The 22222-nt window shown below is 39.1% G+C and overlaps 1 protein-coding gene across 6 annotated transcripts in view; it reads right to left on the bottom strand.

Annotated features, from left to right (window-relative positions):
- Positions 1 to 1741: 1741 nt before the first annotated feature.
- The window catches only part of ZMYND11 (zinc finger MYND-type containing 11), a 102655-nt gene continuing 82174 nt past the window's right edge, over positions 1742 to 22222 (bottom strand). For 4 of the 6 annotated variants that reach the window (XM_010712398.3, XM_010712399.3, XM_010712400.3 and 1 more), the window contains 11 exons: positions 20796 to 20873; positions 20305 to 20397; positions 18779 to 18866; positions 17559 to 17614; positions 16832 to 16909; positions 16202 to 16320; positions 14241 to 14448; positions 12338 to 12406; positions 10242 to 10514; positions 8962 to 9147; positions 1742 to 3860 (listed from right to left, as the gene is read on the bottom strand). In XM_010712398.3, coding sequence (XP_010710700.1) covers positions 3738 to 3860; positions 8962 to 9147; positions 10242 to 10514; positions 12338 to 12406; positions 14241 to 14448; positions 16202 to 16320; positions 16832 to 16909; positions 17559 to 17614; positions 18779 to 18866; positions 20305 to 20397; positions 20796 to 20873 — 1371 coding nt within the window. In that variant the 3' untranslated portion in view covers positions 1742 to 3737. The remainder of the gene's footprint in view (positions 3861 to 8961; positions 9148 to 10241; positions 10515 to 12337; positions 12407 to 14240; positions 14449 to 16201; positions 16321 to 16831; positions 16910 to 17558; positions 17615 to 18778; positions 18867 to 20304; positions 20398 to 20795; positions 20874 to 22222) is intronic. The other 2 variants (XM_031553854.1, XM_031553856.1) reach the window with 1 other exon arrangement.

The following is a 22222-nucleotide window of genomic DNA, read 5'->3' as shown; positions in this document are numbered from 1 at the left end:
TTTTTTTCACGTGGTTTTGGAAGGTCCAAGGTAGTTTGGTTTGGTGTGGTGTTGTTTTGTGGGTTTTTTTAATTTGTTTTTAATCTTTTATGTTAGGTTTAAACATCTCCTACTTAAAATAAACACTATACTTTTTTTTCTGAAATGGATTGCTCCTTTCCACTTGCAATTGAATTTCCTTAACGTGAAACAATGAAGGAAGGAACTTTCTGGTTTCATACTTCCCCCTCCATAATTTGATTAATGAAAGCATTTGGAAAGCGTATGTACAGCTCGCATATGTGCATTCTGTGAGGCTAAAATTGGCTGGGTAGCCCCTAACTACCGGTAACAAATCCCAAACATGTTTTACATTCCCATTGAAGAGCTGGAAAACCAAACAAGCCCTGAGCTGGGCTGATCACTCCACCTAAAGGAAGCGGGAGGCAGAAAACTCCTTATGTAAAATAAAGAGACAGAATTGAAATAATAATAATGGAAAAACACCAATAAGAGGAGAAATAATGCCTTTGAGCAAGCCTCACTCACTGCTGCAGAGTCACACAGGGGATCTTGCTGCTGGGCTGCTGGTGCTGGGCTTGGAGGCTGGCTGTGGTTCTTGAGAAGGGAAGAGGCATGGCAAAGGCAGATAGGAGAGGGCCACTGCCTTTTCCTGATCCCATTTTGTTGGTTTACTTCAGTATAAATGATTAATTTGCAATATGTGACCTATGCTAGTTATTTGTATTGAACCAAGTTTTAGCAAGCTGAATGAATAACATTTGCACTCTTGGGTATGACTATGACTCATGTAAGAACAGAAAACTTTGGATAGCAAAATAATACGATATTTTAAAAATTTAAACTACATATTGATTATTTTCCTGGCACAAGCAGCTCTAACCAGGTACTAATTCCCACACAGAGACACGGGGAAATTGCTTCCCAGCATCCCTCCTACTGCCTTGACGCCATGACAGAGCTCCAGGACAATCCTTCCCCAAATGCCCCTTCTGCTGGGGGCTGCAGGCACTGCACCAGTGGGGCTGTGTGGTGATCTGTGGGGTAAATTTTGTTTACCAGGAAGACAGTAATCCAGGTACAATTACCTTATTCCACCCACCCTGGGCACAGGTCCATGGCAGTTACTGGGTTTGTGTGAGGGGCAGATGGGGCCATGAGTGAGACCAAGGGGGGGCTACAAGCTGCAGTCTCATAGAAGCAGGCATTAAAACCAACACTTGACACAGCCCTTGAAAGCTGCTGACTTGAACATACTGAAAAAATTCATCGTTGTGCCGAGAGCTGTAGTTCAGTGCCCAAGTCCTTGCATGGATCTGATCTCCTGGCTCACCCCCAATCAGGCAGCAGCAGGTCGCAGGGTGTCCAGACATGTTCACCTCATCCACAGCCCTGGGCATGGCCACCTTGGGGCATCTGGCCAAAATTAACACACACACTTTCAGCGAGATGCTTTTTTTTTTTTTTTAAATACATTTATTACCCAATGTTAACACATTAAATGACTCTATATATTGCTAGTCAGAGCAGCTTACAAAATGCCAGAATGCATCATAAACTGGACAGCCACAATGAATAATTACAATGTGCATAGTGGCTAAGCTCAACACTTTAATATAGCTTTATGATTTGCAGAAAAATTAATTTTAAATCATGATTCCTAAAACAATCAATTGTAATTTTACCTAAAACTTATACAAAACCAGGCCACAATCTTTTTTTTTTTGTTGTTTTGTTTTGTTTTTTTCTTTAAAACACACAGTTTTCACGCTGTAGTAACTTGGAAATGTGCAACCGTGTCAACAGAGACAAAAAAGCCAAAGTAACACGAATCTTACTTTCATGCAGCTATCAGTTAAATATTACATATTCTGGAATGATTTTACACCAAAAATATTTCCACAATAACTTGCTTTCATAGGGGTGGATCGAAGTTTTGGAACTCGTAAAGTAATTGAACAGGATTGATTTTTAGTTGTGAAGTGTTTTACAGTCACAACACAGAGGCGACAAAAGTTAATTACACATTAATCAGGCAATAATGTAGCTATGGTAATACAAGTTACCATCTACGTACTATTTTCTCCCATCAGCTTACCGCTCAATTTCCACAAGGTGTTGGGTGCAATTTGGCAGTATCAAGTCAATTAACTTCTATCACCGCTGTAAGTAAAAAGATCAGGATTCCAATGGCAGTTCACAGAAGTCTTAGTTGTATTTTCATCTTTACAATGACCCTGACAAATCCTAGAGAAAACTTTTTAAAAGGCTCTCCTGATTCTTCAGCTTCCATCGTTCCATCATGTAATTGCTTTCAATAAATATCAAAGATCTAAATAAATATTTACAAATTATTCCTCTAACTCCTCAAAAAATAGCGGGATGATTAATGGGCATATGACTTGGTCTAAGACCAGCCTTTGAAAGAAGAAACTAAAATGCGGAGACACTTGAAAAGAAAAGCTATTTAAGTAAGCTTTACATCTATTTAAAAAATTGTCTCTGAACATGGATGCAATTCATATATCTATATATAAAACAAACAAAAAAAAAATCATTTTTCAACTATCGATCCATTCCTATTGGTAATGCTTCTTAATCCAGACATTCCGCAAAATACAGACTTTTTACAAATCACGGCATCTTTAATACAAGAAAATTAACATGCATTATTCTTCATTCTGAGTACAGTGATGGAGCTCATTATTAGGCAATGACCCATTACTACAAACATAACGGCTTCTGTGAAACGTAAGTGCTTTTTCTCCTTTTATTATCGAGTTACAATGGACCAGGTGACACCAGATCGTAGGCAGTCAGATGACATTGGCTTGGGGAGGCTGAAGGGGGCACATTAACAAAATTTGTAAGCCTCGTAATTCCACACATGAATAAAGGTAGTTGTTTTTTTTTGTTTTGTTTTGTTTGGGTTTTGTTTTTTGGCTTTTCTTATTCTTGTTACAAGCACTCATGTCAGGACAAAGATGAAATGTGCAAACTTCAAAATTTAAATATTCATTTTTCTCTAAGATCCAGCTCAGTAAAAGATTACCCCAGTTCCCTGTGATTTTAAACTACAAGATCAAAGCTAATATTTTGTTATAAAAGTTATATATTGAAAAGAAATAATGAAAATAAAACACAGTTGGGAAATATTTAAGAAAAAATACGCAGGAGTAGCACCTGCTGTGTCAACCCTGTTCCCTAAATTCAATCATGTACCCACTGGTATAACCAATAGATAATGCCTTTAAACAGTAAAATTAAGCTGAACAAAACCAGCTCAACAAGGTTAAGAAATAAATGTTACATCAAGGTAGTATGCTTCGTTTTTCTGAAACAGTTCTAAAGTTCTTACATTCAGATCTAGTTTTTATATGTTCCTTTTGTTAAACTCGCATGGTTTAATTCTAGATCTGCTGTTTTTAAAGATTAAAATCTCTGTAAAACCTAAAAATGTTTTAAAATTTGCTGAAAATGCAACAAATCCTCTAGTTTAAAATTATTTAAAGTAACCTGCTCCCAGAGATGTTCAATTCATTCCGCTGGCAAAATTTTGGAGGAGCACTGAACAGAAGATTGAAATTACTGTGCAAAATTTCTTTTACGAAAAGTGTTTAAAGGCTGGTGCAAAATGGGAAGCAAATTCTAAACAATTTTGGCTTCTTGGAAACAAAAACCGCTGTGTCTGAGAATAGCAATCATCGGGGTGATGTTCTAGCGGAGGAACAGCTCTTTCATCTTTTTCTGCGGCAGGTACGTTTGTGTTCAGCATGCCAGTGCTCCTGCTGACACTTGATGGAGCAGTAGGAAGTGTTCCAGCAGCAGTGGTACATGGCCTCTTCTTCACAGTTGTAGCACTGGAGAGAACAAATGAGACAAGATTACAGCCCTCGCGGGATCCCTCCTCGCTGCCCAAACGCGTTCTCACCTGCTCATGCACTGCAGAGCAGTACTCGTTCTGCCTGGGCACCCAAATGCAGCAGGGCATTTGTCGCATGTGCCAAGAAAGGCTACAGCTTCCAGCAAATCTGTACCATACAAGTACCACAAGCACATCTCTCATGTAAGAAAGCACATCTCCCAGGTCAGTGGGCTGAGAGTTTTCAGCCACACAATACAGGAACTGTCTTTTACTCAACGTTTGTATAATGGCATCCTGATCTACTTCCTAAAAGCTATGATAAAAAAATTACTGGAGTGAACATAGAATCACAGAATCATAGAATTGTTCAGGTTGGAAAAGACCTTTAAGATCATCGAGTCCAAACCACAACGTAGCCATACTACCCTAATTCTGACAACCCTCCACTGAATCATGTCCCTGAGCACCACATCCAAACAGTTTTCAAACACATCCAGGGATGGTGACTCAAATACCTCCCTGGGGAGCCTATTCCAGTGCTTAACAACCCTTTCTGTAAAGAAGTTTTTTCCTGATATCCAACCTAAACTTACCCTGGTGTAACTAGAGGCCATTTCCCCTTGTCCTGTCACCTGTCACCAGTGAGAAGAGATCAATCCCACTCTTGCTGTAAGCATTTTTCAGATATTGGAAGAAAGCAATAAGGTCTCCCCTCAGCCTCCTTTTCCCCAGACTAAACAGCTCTAGTTCCATCATATGCTGCCCAAACATGAAAATCTGCCTTCCTGAGGTCTTGCTACAAGCCCAACCCATCCAGGAGCTGCAGAGGGAGATCCTCATGGGCTAGGAATAATCACAGAATCACAAAACAGCTTGGGTTGGGTTGGGTTGGGTTGGGTTGTAAGGGGGACCTCGGGGATTATATAGTTCAAACCCCTGCCATGAGCAGGGCCCCATCCAGCCTGGCCCTGCATGCCTCTGGGGATGGGGCATCCACAGCTTCTGTGGGAAACCTGTGCCAGCACTTCACCACACTTCCAGTGAAAAATTTCCCCAACACTTAACCTAACTTTCCCCTCTTTTAGTTTAAAACAATTCCCCCGGGTCCTATCATTATCTACCCATGGTTTTAAACTAAGACAGGAGAGATTTAGGTTAGATGTTAGGAGAAAGTTTTTCACTCAGAGGGTGGCGACGCACTGGAACAGGTTGTCCATGGAGGTTGTGGATGCCCCATCCCTGGAGGCATTCAAGCCAGGCTGGATGTGGTTCTGGTCTGGTGGTTGGCGACCCTTCCTACTGCAGTGGGGTTGAAACTAGATAATCACTGTGGTCCTTTTCAACCCAGGCCATTCTATGATTCTATGATTCTTTCAAAAAGTTGATTCCCCTCCATCTTATAATCTCCCTTTAAGTTTTAGAAATCCCAAAAGCCACAACAAAAACACTTCTGGAGAAAAGAATGATTCCTTACTGCATGGTTTGTCACAGACCATTTGGTGTAGGCCTGCAAGAAGGCTGCCATCACTGGGATGCCTACTGATTGTCAGAGCGCTGCAAATGGTGACAAGACCTCCTGCTACAACAGTGCCACTGCAAGAAGGTGCCTTTAGCTTCACGCCTTTCAGAAATCAGAGAAAACCTGGAGAACACACAATGGCTCCATGGCTTCCTGCCCTTTCTGGCTGCCAGCATGGCACAAAACTCCTGAAGGAAGACCTATTGCACAGCCTCTGAGTTCTGCAGAAATACCTGCCTCTCGGCAGGGCCTCAGCAAAGAGGATTTCTGTGCTCGAACATGCAGAACGCTCCCAGGTTGGTAATAGTTGGAAATAACTCCATGGACACTGAGGATTTAAACAAAGAGAATCAGCATGCTGCTCAGCAGGGAGTGTGGGCAGCAGGCTTTGCCTCCAGATGTGTGCAGTACTGTCAGCCTGACCAGCCCGTGCAAAGTAGAGTGGCACTGCTGCTAATGGGGCTGCTCACACTCAACACCTGAAAACTGGATCTAATGATCTCAAATTTGTCTTTCTGAATTTGTCATACCCAAAATCAGAGAATATCTTTAAGAATTCAGCCTGGAACACCTCCTGTAAGATGGGGAACAGATGGAGAAATGTGCAGGTTGCTGTCAAACCACAGAGTAACACAGGTTGTACTTTCAATGTACTGTCTAATTACAGCATTGTTAATAAAACAAGAGAACTACAAAGGAAATAAAACCCAATTGTCTTAAAACAAAATAAAAATGCAAGAACTCTACATTCTCCTATAAGATGCACGAAAGTTGCCTTTTATATCAACTAAACCAGTAACTATTTATTTATATCACTAGCAAAGGGACTGCTTCAGCTGCATGAGAAGGTAACTTCTCCACTCCATTTTCTCTTTGTATCTTAGCTCTAGGGAAGTTTATTCGTAGAAAAATCTGCAAAGGAGCGCTCTCTCAAGGCCTGCTTTCCTGGTTTTTCATGTTGCTGGCTGCCCACAAACCTATGGGAGCCATTAGGATCATCTGCTGGAACGCGCAGGGAACAGCTGTGTCTCTCCATTGCATTCAGCACAGGCCTCAGCCCCAAGCTTCACATCTGCTCACTTGGAGAGATCAAAAACACCAAGAGAGGAGAGGACAACCAGTTTGCAGACACTGCAGTTCCCTTTACATATGTTGGCCATAAGGGTGGGATGCAAATCTCCCCTTACAAAAGGGAAATAAAGTGTCATCTAAGCTGGTACCAGCACATGTGGCAGAGAAGGCAAAATGCCAGCTGGCCTTAGGCCTCCTTTCCTTTGTATTTTCCACATCTTAAACATTATCAATCATTTGGGATTTTGTTTCAGACTGTACTCATCACAGACAAACGTAGTTACTTAAAAACAGCCTGTTGCAAGTTAGAATAAATATACAGGTAAGCATTACTGAGAGAGACAGAGGTTAAAGATGAACTATGCACCACTTTAAATGGTGCTTACATGCAAGTGAAATAACTGGAAAAAAATAAAAAAGAAACAAAACAACTGTGGCACTGTGGTCTGAGTTTTGTAAATCATCACACTGCATAAACTCATGACTCTCTGCCTTTCCATTTCTTCCTTTTATTTGCTGTTCACTTGAGGTATCTGTATTAATTCCAAATTTTCTGAAGCTATAGAATTGAAATTTGGCTAAGCCAAGGGGACTGTGACCAGTCAGAGTAACACAGAATGTGGTTCTTTACGGTGTGAGGAGGCATGTCTGCTTGTGTGCTTGTCAAGCACCAGCAAAGCAATCCCTTCAATCGGACCAGACTATTTTTTTAAATCTAGGAAAAATACAAATACAGTATGAATAGTAACAGCTGCATTCCCAAACCCAGATATCTGCATTACGCAAAACCAGAGGTCTCTGGTTCTAATTAAAAAGCAAAGCCACCAAAACTCATTTAGTATGTGTTAATTACATGAGATTTTAGTAAGGAGGCATCATTATTATAATAGCTGCATACAACAGTGGTACTACACACAAGGGACTGTCATTAGTGCCACAGAAAGAAAAATCACTGGGGAGCTGTGTAATTGGACCAGCTCCAGCTGCCTGAGGCTGCGTGTTGGCAGGCAGATCCATCAGCCTGAATGCAAAGGTGTTTATCCTTCCCCTCCCTCCCAGCACATGAAAACCAGCTGCCTGCACGATGCATTCATTTAAGGTGGTGACTGACAGCTCTGGGCCCACAGGAGAAGGTGAAGCTGTCAAATGCTCTTTATATCTTTAATTGTCTTGCTTGGAAAGAGGCATTAAGCATGATCCTAAGATGCAGAGATGTGGTGCCACGGCACTCTGATGAGGCTAAAGGACACGGTAAAGACACATTGGAACAGACGAATAGAAATCTCAGGAGTGTCTTTCACAAATTCTGCCTTCAAAATGAAACAATCCCAATCAGCTCCAGCTAAGAGCCTGGACTCAGGATCCAGTTACTGCAATTGAATTACAACTTATCAGCTGAGCGGTGGCAACAGTTCACATGTGCACTTACAACATCTCATAGAATAGGGCTCATCTGACACAGTTTTATGGTGGGAAAAGCCAATTCAGTTTCCTTTTCAAGTGCCACAAGCAAAAGCACGTAGACGCCAGGGGCTGGTGACTCATTACAGACAACTTGATCGAGTTTGAGACCTAAATAACTTCTTGGCTCTGCAGAGAGAGGTACACAGGAAGAGATTTGCTCACTGATGGAGAACCAAATGCTGCAGTATCGTCACACCTACAGTACATCTCTACTAGGAATCAGAATGAAAATGCTGCAGGAGCTCAAAAGGAATTCTCTTTAAAAACAAAACCCCAAAATTGCAGCTGTTACAGGCATCAACCTATTGTCTTGCTTTAATATTTCTGTCAGTCCCCTACAGAATGCAGTTCTCTCTGCAGGGCCCACCGTTTCATCTATAAAGGCTAACGAGGCTGAGCCCAAACAAGCACAGCCCTCTGCAGAGGAAGGAACACGGCGCTGTGCAGGGCAGCAGTGGCAGCCGGTGGCCGTCCGTCACTCAGAGCAGCGTGCCATCTTGTGGCAAGGCGTCTGCACATTGCTCTGCCACAGCTGGCAAAGTCGAAGCTCCAAGGTGAGTGGGAAAAAGGGAGGGAAATGTATTTGAGAATGTATGTCTTAAATACACAAGAACACAAAAGAGCTGCAGAAAAAGCTTTCGGAGGAAAAGGCCAAAATGATATCAATCTGAGAATTTCTAGAAGGGAGCTCCAAACGCATACAGCCAGGGCTTGTACTCTTTAGGGCCTTGAGATCAAAGTGGGAACATAATGCAAAATTTGTTTGATCTGAAGTACAACCACACATCGTTGAGCAATATTTAGCAACATCTGGCTGGGCTATGGAAGGTGGTTCTGTTAACACTACCTAAATAAATAGAAAGCAATCAAAATCTGGAGTTCAAATGTGAGGGTGAAGGAAATCTGAAAGCTCAAACCTTGAAGCTGAAAGACAAGTGAAAAAGCGATTCGGGTAAAAGTAAGGAAGTGAATGCCTACAACTGGCCTGCACCCTGCATTATACATTTCCAGTTATTGTCTTGCAGTAAGTTTTGAGACTTACCCACTGCTTCTTCTTGGTCTGGGAAATCAGCTGCTTGTGCTGGCCCGCTAACTTCTTAATTTCTTCTAAAAATTCTTCTTTGCACTTCTCCTTTACTTGCTTACATTTTCTGTCCATCTCTCCTTGTGCATTGGCCACAGCTTTATTTACAGCCTGCCTTTTCTCTTCTTCCATCTCCGTACGCAGCTGCCATAAGAAAGTAAGTCAGCAAAGCAAGTCAGAGGACAGCTACTGGAATAAATCTTAAATAAATCTTCTTTAAGCCCCTAATACTGTTGTGAGTGGAGGCTACATAATTAAAGATTTCTTCTATTTAGAAAACAAAAAGTTATCTCTGTTACAGCTATAACAAAACTTCCATCCCATAAGAATTGTTCATAACTGTTTTGTTCTGCAAGGCAACCATAAAATCAGCTACACAGGTTCCATGTCTATTTTGTTAATGATCGGTCTCAAAATTATGAATTAATTTTTGTTAGGTAAAGATTTTGTCTTTTCTAAATCTGTAACTTCTTATAACTCCAAAGTAACAGCACGATGGATAATACAAACTGTAACATTTCTAAATTCAATGAGAGGTACCATTGTATTGTATTATTCATTGTCAGTGGAATTCCTTTGCCCTCATACAAATAGCTAGAGATTTGGTGTCTTAGTCCTACAGGATTAACACCTAAACTCCCCACGTTCATTCCAAAGTCCTTCCTCCAGGAGGAAATTCATTTTTTTTCCTGAGACAGGTATTTAAGTGAGGTCAGATGAATCATCCTCTGATTTGTCCTGTTTTCTCCAGCCAAAGGTGACCAGCTCAGACTTAGATAAGAAATTTTTAGATGTTACTGTTAGACAAGAAGATTCAAACAAATTTTTGCCAACCTCTTTAATGTTTAGGTCAGAAGTTTAACGGAAGAAAGATTGTTTACGAATAGCATTTAAATAATGACATTGTTTACAAAAACACTTGACAATGGACACAAAGAAAGGCTTTGGCAACAGATAATCATGAATGAACAATCGGTTTCACTTTTGGATCACAAACTGATTTTACTAGACTAGAATCAGAAGCAACAAGAGCTTTCTACTTAAACTAAGGCCTGCTGGTAAAGAATTTGTCTGAAAAGCAATACTGAAGACTATTTTTATACGGTCTCTTTGAAAAAGGTTTTTTACCTACTTTCTGGCTGGATGTTATTAAAGTAGAAAAGAATGTAGAAAAAAAATCCTAATCCCACTCCTCCTCTCCTCAAACCAGGGCGTAGGTGGTGTTTGACAAGTGTTACCTTTTCCACTGCCTCTCGCACAACTCTCTCAGTTTCTCTTTTGTGATCAGCTTTCATCCTGTCCTTGAAATCGTTAAAGATTTTGGTGTATTTGTCATGGCACATGTTCTGACACACTCCATCATTATTGGTCTGGGTGCTCCGGTGCAGCATTTTTGGAGAAGAGGCACTTAACTTCTTGGTCTGAGTTGAGACTGAAACTTTTTCAATGGGCTGAGGCATTGTGGGAATTTCCTGGCTTGAACTTACTGCTTCAGTTTCAGGTTCTGGCTCCTACAGAGAAAGAACAAACTTGCAAATCCAGGTATCAAAACAGAACAAGTTAACTTTCAATTCTCCCTGGAGAAAAAATGTTATCTGACTAACAGCAGCACAATAGACGTGAAAGGTATTTGCTGACACTGTGTAGATGAGCTTTCTGGGGAGGCTTTTCTGATCCAGAGCTAGGAGCTCTGCTGAAGGAAGCCACACTCACCCTCGCTTCCCTAAAAGTACCATCAAACTCAACAAAACATATCACCTCCCCAAAAGTACCATACCAGATCACTGAAGACCCAGTGGCACCAGTAAAGGATTACTACAGGTTCTTCCCCCTACCATTCTTCCTGAAGAGACAGTGTGGCCACAGTGCCTCAACTTTTTTGGCAAACTCAGGGCTTACTCTGGCCCAACAGGCTCTGCTGGAGACTGTAATATTCCATTTATTTCATAGAAGTGCTGCAAGGATTGATTAGTACTTCAAAGGTGCTTTGAAGATGAAAGACTAATGAGCGTTTAAGTCTTGATTCCAATAACATGGAACTTGGATGACCACAGAAGCTTTCTGTAATTACACAATTATCAGGAAAGAAATCATAGTTACTGTAATGTACTGTATTTAATTTAGCTTCCTATGTTATTACAGTGTAATATTGATTGTTTCTGCTCTTCAGAACAGATAAAGCAATACATTTGCAAATTCTTGGTGATTTTGAAGTATCTCAAGACACAGGTGTACTTTTTTTTTTTTAACTTACATTTTTAAAAGCTCATTTAACAGTGTACAGACAAAGCTCCTGTCCTTAATGCACCAGACTTGCTCAGGACTGGCCTTTGTGCTTGACAGTGTGATGGGATACATGGCACACCAACCAAAATTATGTGTATTCCCTTTTGCAACCAATTACTCTATAACTGGTCACTTGGATTGACTTCAGGATCACTGATAAAATATGAACAGAGCTAAGAAGGCAAATGTTAAGACAAAAATACATAAATTACAGAATTTGCTTGATAGAAAACACAATTATGATGATTAGACATCCTTAAACTATAGTCTGGGAAAGATGCCACTCTCCCTTTCTGGCAGTCCCAGGGGAACTATGGTCACATCCACACTGATGAAAGTGCCTTGAAGACAGTCCTGTGGGATCAGATACAATATCAGTATTTCAGGCAGCAGGGCCATCTCACATAGCTCTGATGCTGAAATACTGTAGTAGGGAAATCCTCTGTAGTAGGGACCCAAGTCCTGTGCATGTGTGCAACTTTTTTTCTCATTGTTCATCATGCAGCTGAAACAAGGACAAGAAAATGCTTAGAAATTGGGACTAATGCTAGATTTATGACTGCCTAAGCAACTGCCCCCTTGTGTACAAGGATAATAACACAGTTCTGTAGTTACATGACCATGGGTTAAATATTTCCTCCAATTCATTCGGTTTGTGAGGTGGATAGACAAGGAAGGAAGTTCCATGGACAAGTCTGGCTATGGTATTTTATGAACTTTTATGAACTATGAATTCTTGATCTTGCAAAATACTTCCGAATTGCTTTTGTTTGTAGATTTACTTAGCAAGTAGAATTGACTCTAAAAAAATCTTGTAGACTACAGTGGATTTATTCATGGTACAGAATATCACCATAAAGACACCAGTGGCTGGAATCTGGCATGTACAATTATGTTTGTTAGCAAGGAGAACAAAGCTATGGGGCTGGAACTTCTAAGATTAGTGTTACAAAATCAGTAAAAAGTGAAAGAATCCAAAGGTGCACCTATTACAACTTCAGACTTTTTATGTTGCTATCTCTGTAAACACATAATTGAGGTTACTTACTTCTTTTTTGAGTTCCATACTCTGGTTACGTCGTCCTTTCTTTGCTCTTGGTTCCTGAGTAACCTTCAGCTGTGAACATTATGAAAAGAACACTGAATCATTCCAAACAATAGTTCATATGAGTAGCATTCATTGTAACATGAACGACATGTGTCTTCTTGTATTTATCTGCAATTACTTAATTTAGCAAACAGAAAGTTGACTATGGTTCTTAAATAACAAGTGCACACAGTAAACTTTCTCCATTATCAGTGATAACTACACTCTGATAAAGGAACAAAAACTCAAAAATGTTTTAAAATGCAGTATGTATTTTCTAAAATATCTGTAATGATTCTTTGCTTCATTTCACATGCAAATTCAAACCCTTGTTTTCTGGAATATTCTGATATCAGCAACTCATAATTAGGAAGCAGATCTTGTTGAAGCCAGAAAGCAACAACTATCACAAAGAAAACACGCATAAAGAAAGGCAGTAAGATTACTGAGACTTGCTTTAATTGATTATTATTGTATACATGAAGGGTTATCAGTACGTCATTCCTAAAAAAAACCAACAGTATCTAGCAAATAAAAAAAGAATTAAGATCTAAGTGAACGGTATGTCATCGTACTGTTCCTTACAGTGAAGCCTTTGAAGCATCCAGTACTATCTAGCATCAGTACAAGAATATTGCAGATTACTTTAAAGCTCTGAGTTTGATGGCTATTCTTATGTTCCTCTGTTTGGAAACCAATGAAGCAGGTACAAGCATTAAAGAAGTGAAGGATGAACAGGTGAGACAGGATAGAAAATATGCAAATGGACACTTTAAAATCTGAAAAACTACGGAAACTGTTACCTGTCATAAATTTTGTGACTGTTTTCTTGTTTCATTCTGTGTTGTTGCATGACTGTATATACAAAATTAAATAAAGGGGGCTACAAAGGTTTAGTTAGGTAAACTAACCAAAACGAAAATATCTTTGTTAAGACGCATCCCCGTAAAGCAACATCCAGTTTTATGAGCTGTAAGTTTTTAGACACAAATTAGATGATAGACCTGTTTGACTAAAGGGCACAGAAGAGAGTCAAAACACACTGATGTTTTGAAATACAGATTTAGGGAGATGTTGGTGGTTTCAAATGAGGAAAGAAGATGATGCCAGTGAAGAGGTTGCCAAAAATACATCGAAGCATCCTGCAAGCTATGAAAAACTTCCTGCCAAGTCAGTGACTGCAAATATAAAACACTCTCTTGGACACTAAATGACTAGCAAGGCCCGGCTTTGATAAGGGAATTTCCAGTGCACAGTTTTCTATCTTGTCCCTCTGTGCATTTCAGATTTGTTAAGGCAGTGTAATTTTTCTTATTTTGCAGAATTATTTTGGAATTACTTTAATTAGTTGCTGATCATATGCTCTTGAAGTTCAGTGTTTGCACCTAACTTTACTTGGACTTTCTAACAGAGTCATGGTTGGTGTTGCTCAGGAACTGGTAGCACAGAATACAGCCCCGAGTGAACACGCTCCAGCTGTGAAAAGGCAGATCAGCTCAGGGCTGTCCCTTGATGAGAGTTCAGGAAGGCAGTGCTGCCATCCATCTGATATCCATGACATTTAACTTGAACATGTCTGCTTAACTTCAGAAATCTTGGTCTGTTCTCATCAAGGCGCTGTAGATGACAAACATTTTGAAACTTCTCAGAGGTCATCCAAGAAAAAGAGGGAAGAGAAAAAATTTATATTCTTGCTATCACTAAGCTACAAAACATGGGGAAAATAAATCTTTGAATCCTCTTACAGTCACCATAAATCTGCAGACAGAGCACAAGGCTTTAAAACTACATTAATCCAAGGTATGTCATGTTTGTACCCTATCCTATAATGAATTTCTCTGGATGCCATCATGGTGGTACTCACTTGCTCATTGCTGGTGGAGGAGATACTTGACTCTGCCTCCTCTTCCCCTTTATCCTCATTCTTTGATTTCCAGAATCTCCCCTCACGAAGAAATCGCTGGTGCAGTTCCAGCTCATCACAGGCCTTCTTCCAACCCATGCTGCGTTTCACGTGCAGCCGATGGATGTTAACTGTGATATCCTGGATGTTTTCAGAGGGGATCCAGGCCCTGTTGAATAAACAGATGGGTTGAGAAACACAAAATAAGGATAAGAGATCTTGACTTAAAAGTTTTTCAGAGTGGCCAAGAACTGAACAATTCCTATTTATACAGGATTTTCCTAAGCTTGACACATTTGAAAAATGTGACAAATTAGACACTGATGTTATCATAAGCACTTATTAGCTGTCCATGTTGAAAATCTCTCTTGCTTTTGATGAGCCACAAGTATCTTCTAGCTCCAAAGGGAGACCCATCAGCTGCCCGTTCTCTTGCTAAATGCTCTGTCAGACACAGAAACCTCTTTACTGAAGATTCATTTGCTAATCCAGTTTAGCCCTTGACCTCTCCTAAAATCAGCAAGGTATGTACCAAATTATCACTTTGAATATAGATACTCTGTGGCTTGGACTCCTGTCTATCAGGACTGAACTCATACAGAGACTGTCATGCTCTTTTGGGCTGAATTCATACCAGTGATATGGTTTCAAAAGTACTTTGGTATTTTCAGAGACAGTCCTCATAGAGAAAGACGGGCAGCTTTTGACATTTTGAAAGGTTATGCTATGCAGCACAGGATATTAAAGAAAAAGAGTTACTGCCCTGCACATCTACATAAAAGAGTAAACAATGTAATAAATCAATTGTCCATGGTTAGATTCTCAACTATTGTAACATAAATATCATTTAGTGAAGTTAGAGAAACAATTTTCATTTACACCTAGTGGGAATTTGGCCTTCCATTTTTCAAGGAATGACACTCTAGCAAAATCTATTTTGCCTTTTCTGCCAGCACACACTTCAGAAAAGTTACAAGTACCTGATCCCACAAGTCATGCTACTTTTTTCAATAGTTTGAAGCTTTGTGAACTTAATGCCAGAACTACTAATGAGGTAAGCTGCAACAGATTCAAAGACAATCGTTCTTTCATTGTGACACAAATAAAGATGCTGTATCCACTTAACACCTATCAGAAAATGTTGGTAGTTCATGCACAAATTAAAGCATGTTAAAGTTAGATCAAAAGCAATTTAAATGAGCAGTTCCATAGAACACTGTTACTGAATCCTCTAGACCTTTTGGGATGCTTCAAAATATACACTTTCCCAAAAACCATGTGTTAATTTGCAAACATTTATATTCTTCTGTTCACATATAGGCACATAAATTGAACAGCAAAAAAAATCAGTACATCCACTGTAGCAACCCTACTATACCCTTCCCAATTGCTGAACAAACAAGCGGATTTGGAAGTAAAAATTGTGAAGTTTCCAATGTAAAGAGTTATTCTCTGAAATTGCCAACCAGCTCACAGCAGGAATTCCATCAGTGTTCCAGCAGTGAAACAGAAATATTTGTGATGTATATTATATTGCTAAAACAAAACAAAAAAACACACAGTGTGACTGCTCAGAAGAGGACACTGCACAAAGTCAGTACTGCTGGTAGTATGAGAGCATTTCTGTCCAATTTTTACCTTGGACTGGATTAGCAGATTGTTATTGCTTTGAAAAAACAGTTCTCTGCACAGAAGTTCATTGGCTTTCTTTAATTAAAATGGCATTAAGTAACAACTCTATCACAACTGTGAAAAGGGAATCTCTGAGCCATTTGGCAACTTCGCATGTGTTAGACTGAGCTTTAAACTTTCTGAAACAACTGGCTTGCAACTGTCTGAGCCAGGACTCCCAACATGATACATGAGATAAACTCATTCTAAGTATTGTTTTTAGAAAGCAACACATGGAATAAATAAGTTACCTTTGGTGGTGATGACCAAAAAAGCGAACATCAACTTGATTGTCCTCTTTCTGCATGACTTTGGCTGGCCAAAACCCAAAGCCTTTCATTTTGGCCCAAACCAACTCATGATTAGGTATCTGGAAAAAAATGTTGTATTTATTATTGGATATGAAGCATTATATTAATTTCTACCACAAATATTTTACTGCAATGCTATACCAGTTTCTTAAGAATATGGTTGCTGTTTATATCTAATGCCTGTTTTCATTTTTATCTTCTTACAATGCATATTTCTCTGTAAGATTTATTGCTTGGATTATCATCAAAAAAAGACTATTGAAAACATATATCTTAAGCATCTCCCAAATTAAACTTCTCTTTGTCCTTTCCTAGAGTAAAGTTTTATTTCTGTAAGCTCCTTATTTTCTTGTGAAAGTGATATAGCTGTCTGATAATCAAGTTTATTGCACGTATTGATACAGCCTTGCACTTCAACCAACATTTTGCTTGTGTAAAATACTTAAGAGAGTATTAATCATACATCTGAAACATGCTTACAAAAATGGAATATTCAATGCATTAATGAGATCAAACTGCAGGAATTTATGCAGAAAAACAAACAAATAAAAATACGTGTCAGCAACATACACAAGGATAGCAGAACCAATTGTCAGGTCGTGCATTTGACAAATAAAAACAGTTCTTGCAAAGCTGCAGTTCATCCAGCTGAAAAACAAAAACAGATATAAATAAGCTCCAAAAATCCTATTTGTATGAGCTCAGAACTGTAAGTGGCAGAATTTTTCAGTCCTGCTTGCTAATTGGGTGGCATTACTTCTGTGCAACGAGGTGTGAAAATGAGATGTCTTAAGAGCAGATGAAAGACAAGATGCAGAAATGTTATTCATACTTTCAAAAAACATGGGGGAAGGGCTTAATTGAACACTTAATGATTTATTAAAGCTAAAATGCATAGTTATTAAATTCATCAAAATTTAAAGCACATTTTGAAAGAAAAAATTCTACTGAGCAAATGTGACAGCCACCTCATCTTTACTTTTTGGTCTCCTTTGAATATTAATAAATGTTTCGATGACAATTACAGAATTTGTTAGGAATCTCACTTCAGACTGAAATTATACAAGCAAGTACAATTATTTCTAGTCCAATCATATATTCCTGTATTATTTCAAAACTAAAACTTAAATATAATTTTATCCAAACAATAGTCTAGTTGCAAAAAATGGAAAAGCAATTCTGAATCAGTAGTTAGAACTTCAAGTCCTTGTTTTCAGAACAGGAAGAATCATTCTCTTAGCTTCTATAGCAAAAATTAAATAGCATGTCTATATCTTGGTTACTTGGTGCTACTTACTTCATGACATGTGTCTTTGTAAAGCATCCTCGCTATGTCAGCTTGTTCACTGTCCGCTGTAAATTAAAAATAAATGCTATGAACAATCACAGTATGATCACTGTGCTCACGAAGATTTGCAGCTGCTATGACTTTCATGCTGTAATTGTCTAGCGTTAGAATGCAAAACATAATTCAGCCACTTGGATAACCTTTCCATTTAAAATTTTCTAATGATCAGTTCTATATTTGCTTGCTCTTTTATGTTTATAATGCAAAAACACTGTTGGGAGCTTTTAAACCAAACAATACAAATATAAATCTGAGGAGCAGCAGAAGCAAGACATGGTTGCTCTAAATACGGATCCAGTTCCTTTCTATGCTTAATGCCTTACCAATTGCCCTAAAACATGCTTCTCTGCAGTCACCAGTGGAATGAACACAGGAACATCTCATAAGTATTTCAGCTCAGAGAATGCTTCAGAAACTGTTTATCACTACGGGTTTTCCTTGACACTTGTGTATGTCTCTATTGGCACACTCCCTCTCTTAGCGCTCTCCCTACTAGCAACAGTATGGGTTGCCTGACACTGCACATGGCCTGTCCCAGTTCCCCTGAGCTGTCTGCGTGGGAGAACCACAAACCACATCCTTCCTGAAAAGACAGTTCTAGAGAACCTTGTTCCTGGACCTGGCTTTGACTTCTAGAAGTGGTGGTGGTGCTTCTACCTACCAGCTATATTGTCACACCTTACTAAATGATCACTAAATTCCCTCAGTGGCTGGCAGCTTTTCTGATGGCACCACTCCTTTTTTGATGGCACCAGTATTTTTAGGGGGACGTAGATGTATCTGCTGCTGGAATGAGGCAGATATTGCCAATGATTTTGCTGACACAGCACATCAGAAACTGTACCTCTTTCTACTTTAGAGCAACACGTATTCCAGAAGAAACCTGTAGTATAGATTAACTTGTGGCTTTGGTTGCAGAAGAAATAGGATGGCAAAGTTGCAAATTCTCACTGACAGGTTTAGCAGAGTATTTGAAAATAGACATGTAGTAGGTGGGCAAGAGCAGACCCTGCAGTCAACCAAGTCCTCTCATAGTTTACTTTGATTTGTAAGGGCTTTCAAATAACTTCATCTAAATTTAAGATTATCAAATACCAAAACCAATCTTGAACTTGTGAGCTTCCTACTGGCAAAGATAAATAATGCAAGTAATAAATGTAGCACTTTACCTCCATAGAAAATCACTGTGTTGTGTAGAAGCAGCTGCGCATCTGCTTTGAACTCCTCATAACTCCTGTACTTTCCTTCATTTACTTTCTATATAAAAGAAAACAGGATTGTGAAAAAACTGCCAAAGTGCTGTACCTGTTTTATGCAAAAAAGCCTTCACGGAAATCTGCATTATCAGACACTGCCCTTCCAGCACACAGAAGTAGTACTTACAGCTGTTTGACATGGTTTGTTAGCACCTGAACACTGGCTGCATTGGTTCCTTCATGCAATGCTCAGCAGTGAAATATGTGCTTTAATGTTTGATTAAGTTCAAAAAAACAACCCTCTTGGTTATGACAGGGTAAATTTAGAGCAGTAAGATGTGATCCAGAATGCTTGTTCAAATAAAGGTATATTCCCTGAGGTGAAGATTTTACACCTTAAAATACATGCCGGTTTCAAATCGATGTTGACTGCTTTTATACTTCTAGGATTTTCACTTGACAGTGAGTGCTTTCTGATGCAGGCTGATTGCCTTAGTCTTCCAAACTCATAACAAAAGCCCACAGGGAGCCATGCAGCTAATTTACCTAGAAAGATCTTTTTTCTAGTAAGGAGTGCAGTCTTTTCTCTCATGCTCTTTGAAGAACATCTATGAGAATCCCAATCAACAAACAAAATATCTTCAAATTCTGGGATGTTATCAAGGCCAAAAAGACCCTTTGTGGAAGTGAGTCAAGGTGACACAATGAAAGAGAAATCTAAACTATTTTTAGTTTCAGCCACTTCAATCCAGCCCGTAATGGATGTCTCTGAAATTGTCAGTGTAGCGATTGTTTATCCATGTTTTTCAATAACAATAATAAAGCAATATTTATTCACATCTATGTTTGTAAAGGATAATATGTGTTAGCATGTCATAGCAAACAAGTTACAACAATAAATAAAATGATATGCTATCCAGTTTGGTCATACGTTGATTTACATGAGTCACAATCAGACCTTTTGTTCAGAAGAAAAAAAGAAGAGAACATACTAGAACTTTATTCTTGGAACAATTAATGCAAAACAGATGTTAAGTGAGTCCTGTTTTTTTGTGATCAACAAAATGATTGGTTCCTTGTGAATCATTCAGATGTTTCTAAAGTTGACATCTACACAATGGCTCAATAGTTAAAAATGGAGTATAGTCAAAAACATTGGGCCAGATATACAAACACTAAAGACCATATTCAATGACTTAGATAAAGCACACTTTTTAAAAAGATTTCAGCTACCTGCAGCTCCTAGTAAAATCCTAATATGAAAGGAATTGACAATACTCTGTGTCTGAAAACCAGGCACCACTCAAGACGTTTTCACTTGGTTACCTGTTTATAAAGAAAAGTATGAAATTTTAAGCTCCTATATTCAGTGCTCAATATAAAGCTGCAGTACTCATCATAAGGAGAATTAAACAGGATTGTGCTTTAGCTCTTAAGGTTTATCTTCAGTGTTAAAAGGCACCTAAACAGTGTAGAAGTTAGAAAGGAAATCACTCTACCTCCTGTATAGTAGGAACATCAACAGCTGAGTGCACCAGCCTCCTATACATTGGGTGTTTGTTGTCCTTCCCTTTCTTGTTTAGATCTATAGCCTGAAAGTTATGAAACAGTACAAGTTATTGCATTGAGAATCTGCATAAAACATAAACAAAAGATTAAATAATTGCAACAGCTTGGAATATTTCAGGTGGAGAACAGACAAGGCCCAGCTGCAGATCAGCAATCTTACACATTACATGCATCTCAAACCTGAAAAATTTCAGTTTCAAAAGAGCTATGGGCCCATTGTATAAACTGTTTCTGCCACAATTATATTAATCTTAGCTAAGAGACATGATAAGTGTATGTTGAAACACACGCACTGCTTACGACAAGGGAAATAAAACGACACTCTCTTGTAGGCCTTCTTCCAGCACAGTCACACAGGCCAGCTGCATTGCAACCCCTACAGCACACAGCACTTTGCCAACTGTCCCTGTTTCAGACTCACCCGCTCCTTCATACGAGAGACTATGAACCGCAGGTATGTGCTCATCTCTTGTTTACTTGTGTTTTTCTTCTTGATGCTCTGTCAAAGAAAAACACAATCATATTATTTTAAATTTGACTTCAAAGTTCATCCAGCAAATATTTTCTTAGTGTCACAACATTTTTTGAAAACGTAATTTGGGATCAAACTGTATCAAAAGAATTTTTAGGGGGAAGTATTTTGTGGTAACACTAGCAAGTCATAACAACCATACATGCTGCTTTGAATTACGACTGAGCTGAGGACTTCAGCTATACAAAAATTACCAGTTTTATTTCTACCTATATTCATACTATTTTGCCAGAACTCTTAACATAAAAAAGTGTCTTCTTAGAATAAAGTAATGAAGAAAGGCATTATAGTTTATAAATCATCTTTTTCTTAATTAGCAAAGCATTAAATTATCAGTAAAATAAATTACTCTTAAAAGAATATCCTGTACTAACTATAATGTGTTTACTAGGCAAACAGACACCATGTGGGATACACTCAAACACAGGACTGCTCCAGCCACTAAGAACTGAGTACCCCCTGCTGCTCAAGAAATACAGCAGTTAGTTTTTGTGGTTCTTCCTTCATAAAACCTAATCCAGATTTTGGAGCACAGTTTGCTTCTTTTTAACAGTTCAGGATCCAGAAGTTTTAATCCCCATCTTGGACTAGTGCAGAGTCTTATCCCTACCCTTAAAAGCCAGCTCAGGCTAGAGGGAGCTTTTCATGCAGAGAACATGCTGCTACATAGAGAGTGGCTCTCAGGTGCCTAGCTCTCCCACAAAATAGCCTTTCCAAGTCCAGGCTGCTGGCTGTGCACAGTACTACACGGCCTTACAACAGCTGCTGTCTCTTCTTTGTTCTTGCCTATAGGAGCTCCTCAAAACAAAAGTGCTATGAAATAGCAGCATGGGTTCCAGGCTTACTGTCTGGCAGAGGTTTTCAGCTGCTTACATCTTTAGCAAAAATGCTCATTTCTCCTCAAAACTGAATGCAATAAGTGCCAAGCTGAGTTCTCCCATTCTATGCCTTCAATCATCACCTGTATGCAAAGTGTGGGGACCAAATACTTTGAGCTACACCTGCCTCTTCAAACTTTGATCGTCTTCAGCAAGATCCACATAACTATGTATGACTGCTGCTTAGCAAACAATATTATGTATGATGCACATGAAGTAACAGAATTCAGTTTGCCACATAGTACCACATGGGTACCTAATGGGTAACTAAGAGAGGTTAAGAGGCTTACAAACTATTAATCAGTAGAAGTGACTTTTTTTTTTTGTTCTAATTACTCATAACAGACCCTGAACGTAGAGAGGGAAGATATGTGTTGAGCACAGAGCAACTGCTTTTACGTATTTACTTAGCAGAGCACAAATTACATGCTAATACAA

The sequence above is a fragment of the Meleagris gallopavo genome, chromosome 6 (assembly GCF_000146605.3).
Source record: "Meleagris gallopavo isolate NT-WF06-2002-E0010 breed Aviagen turkey brand Nicholas breeding stock chromosome 6, Turkey_5.1, whole genome shotgun sequence".
Lineage (NCBI taxonomy): Eukaryota > Metazoa > Chordata > Aves > Galliformes > Phasianidae > Meleagris > Meleagris gallopavo.
This window is presented reverse-complemented; position numbering and strand designations above follow the sequence as displayed.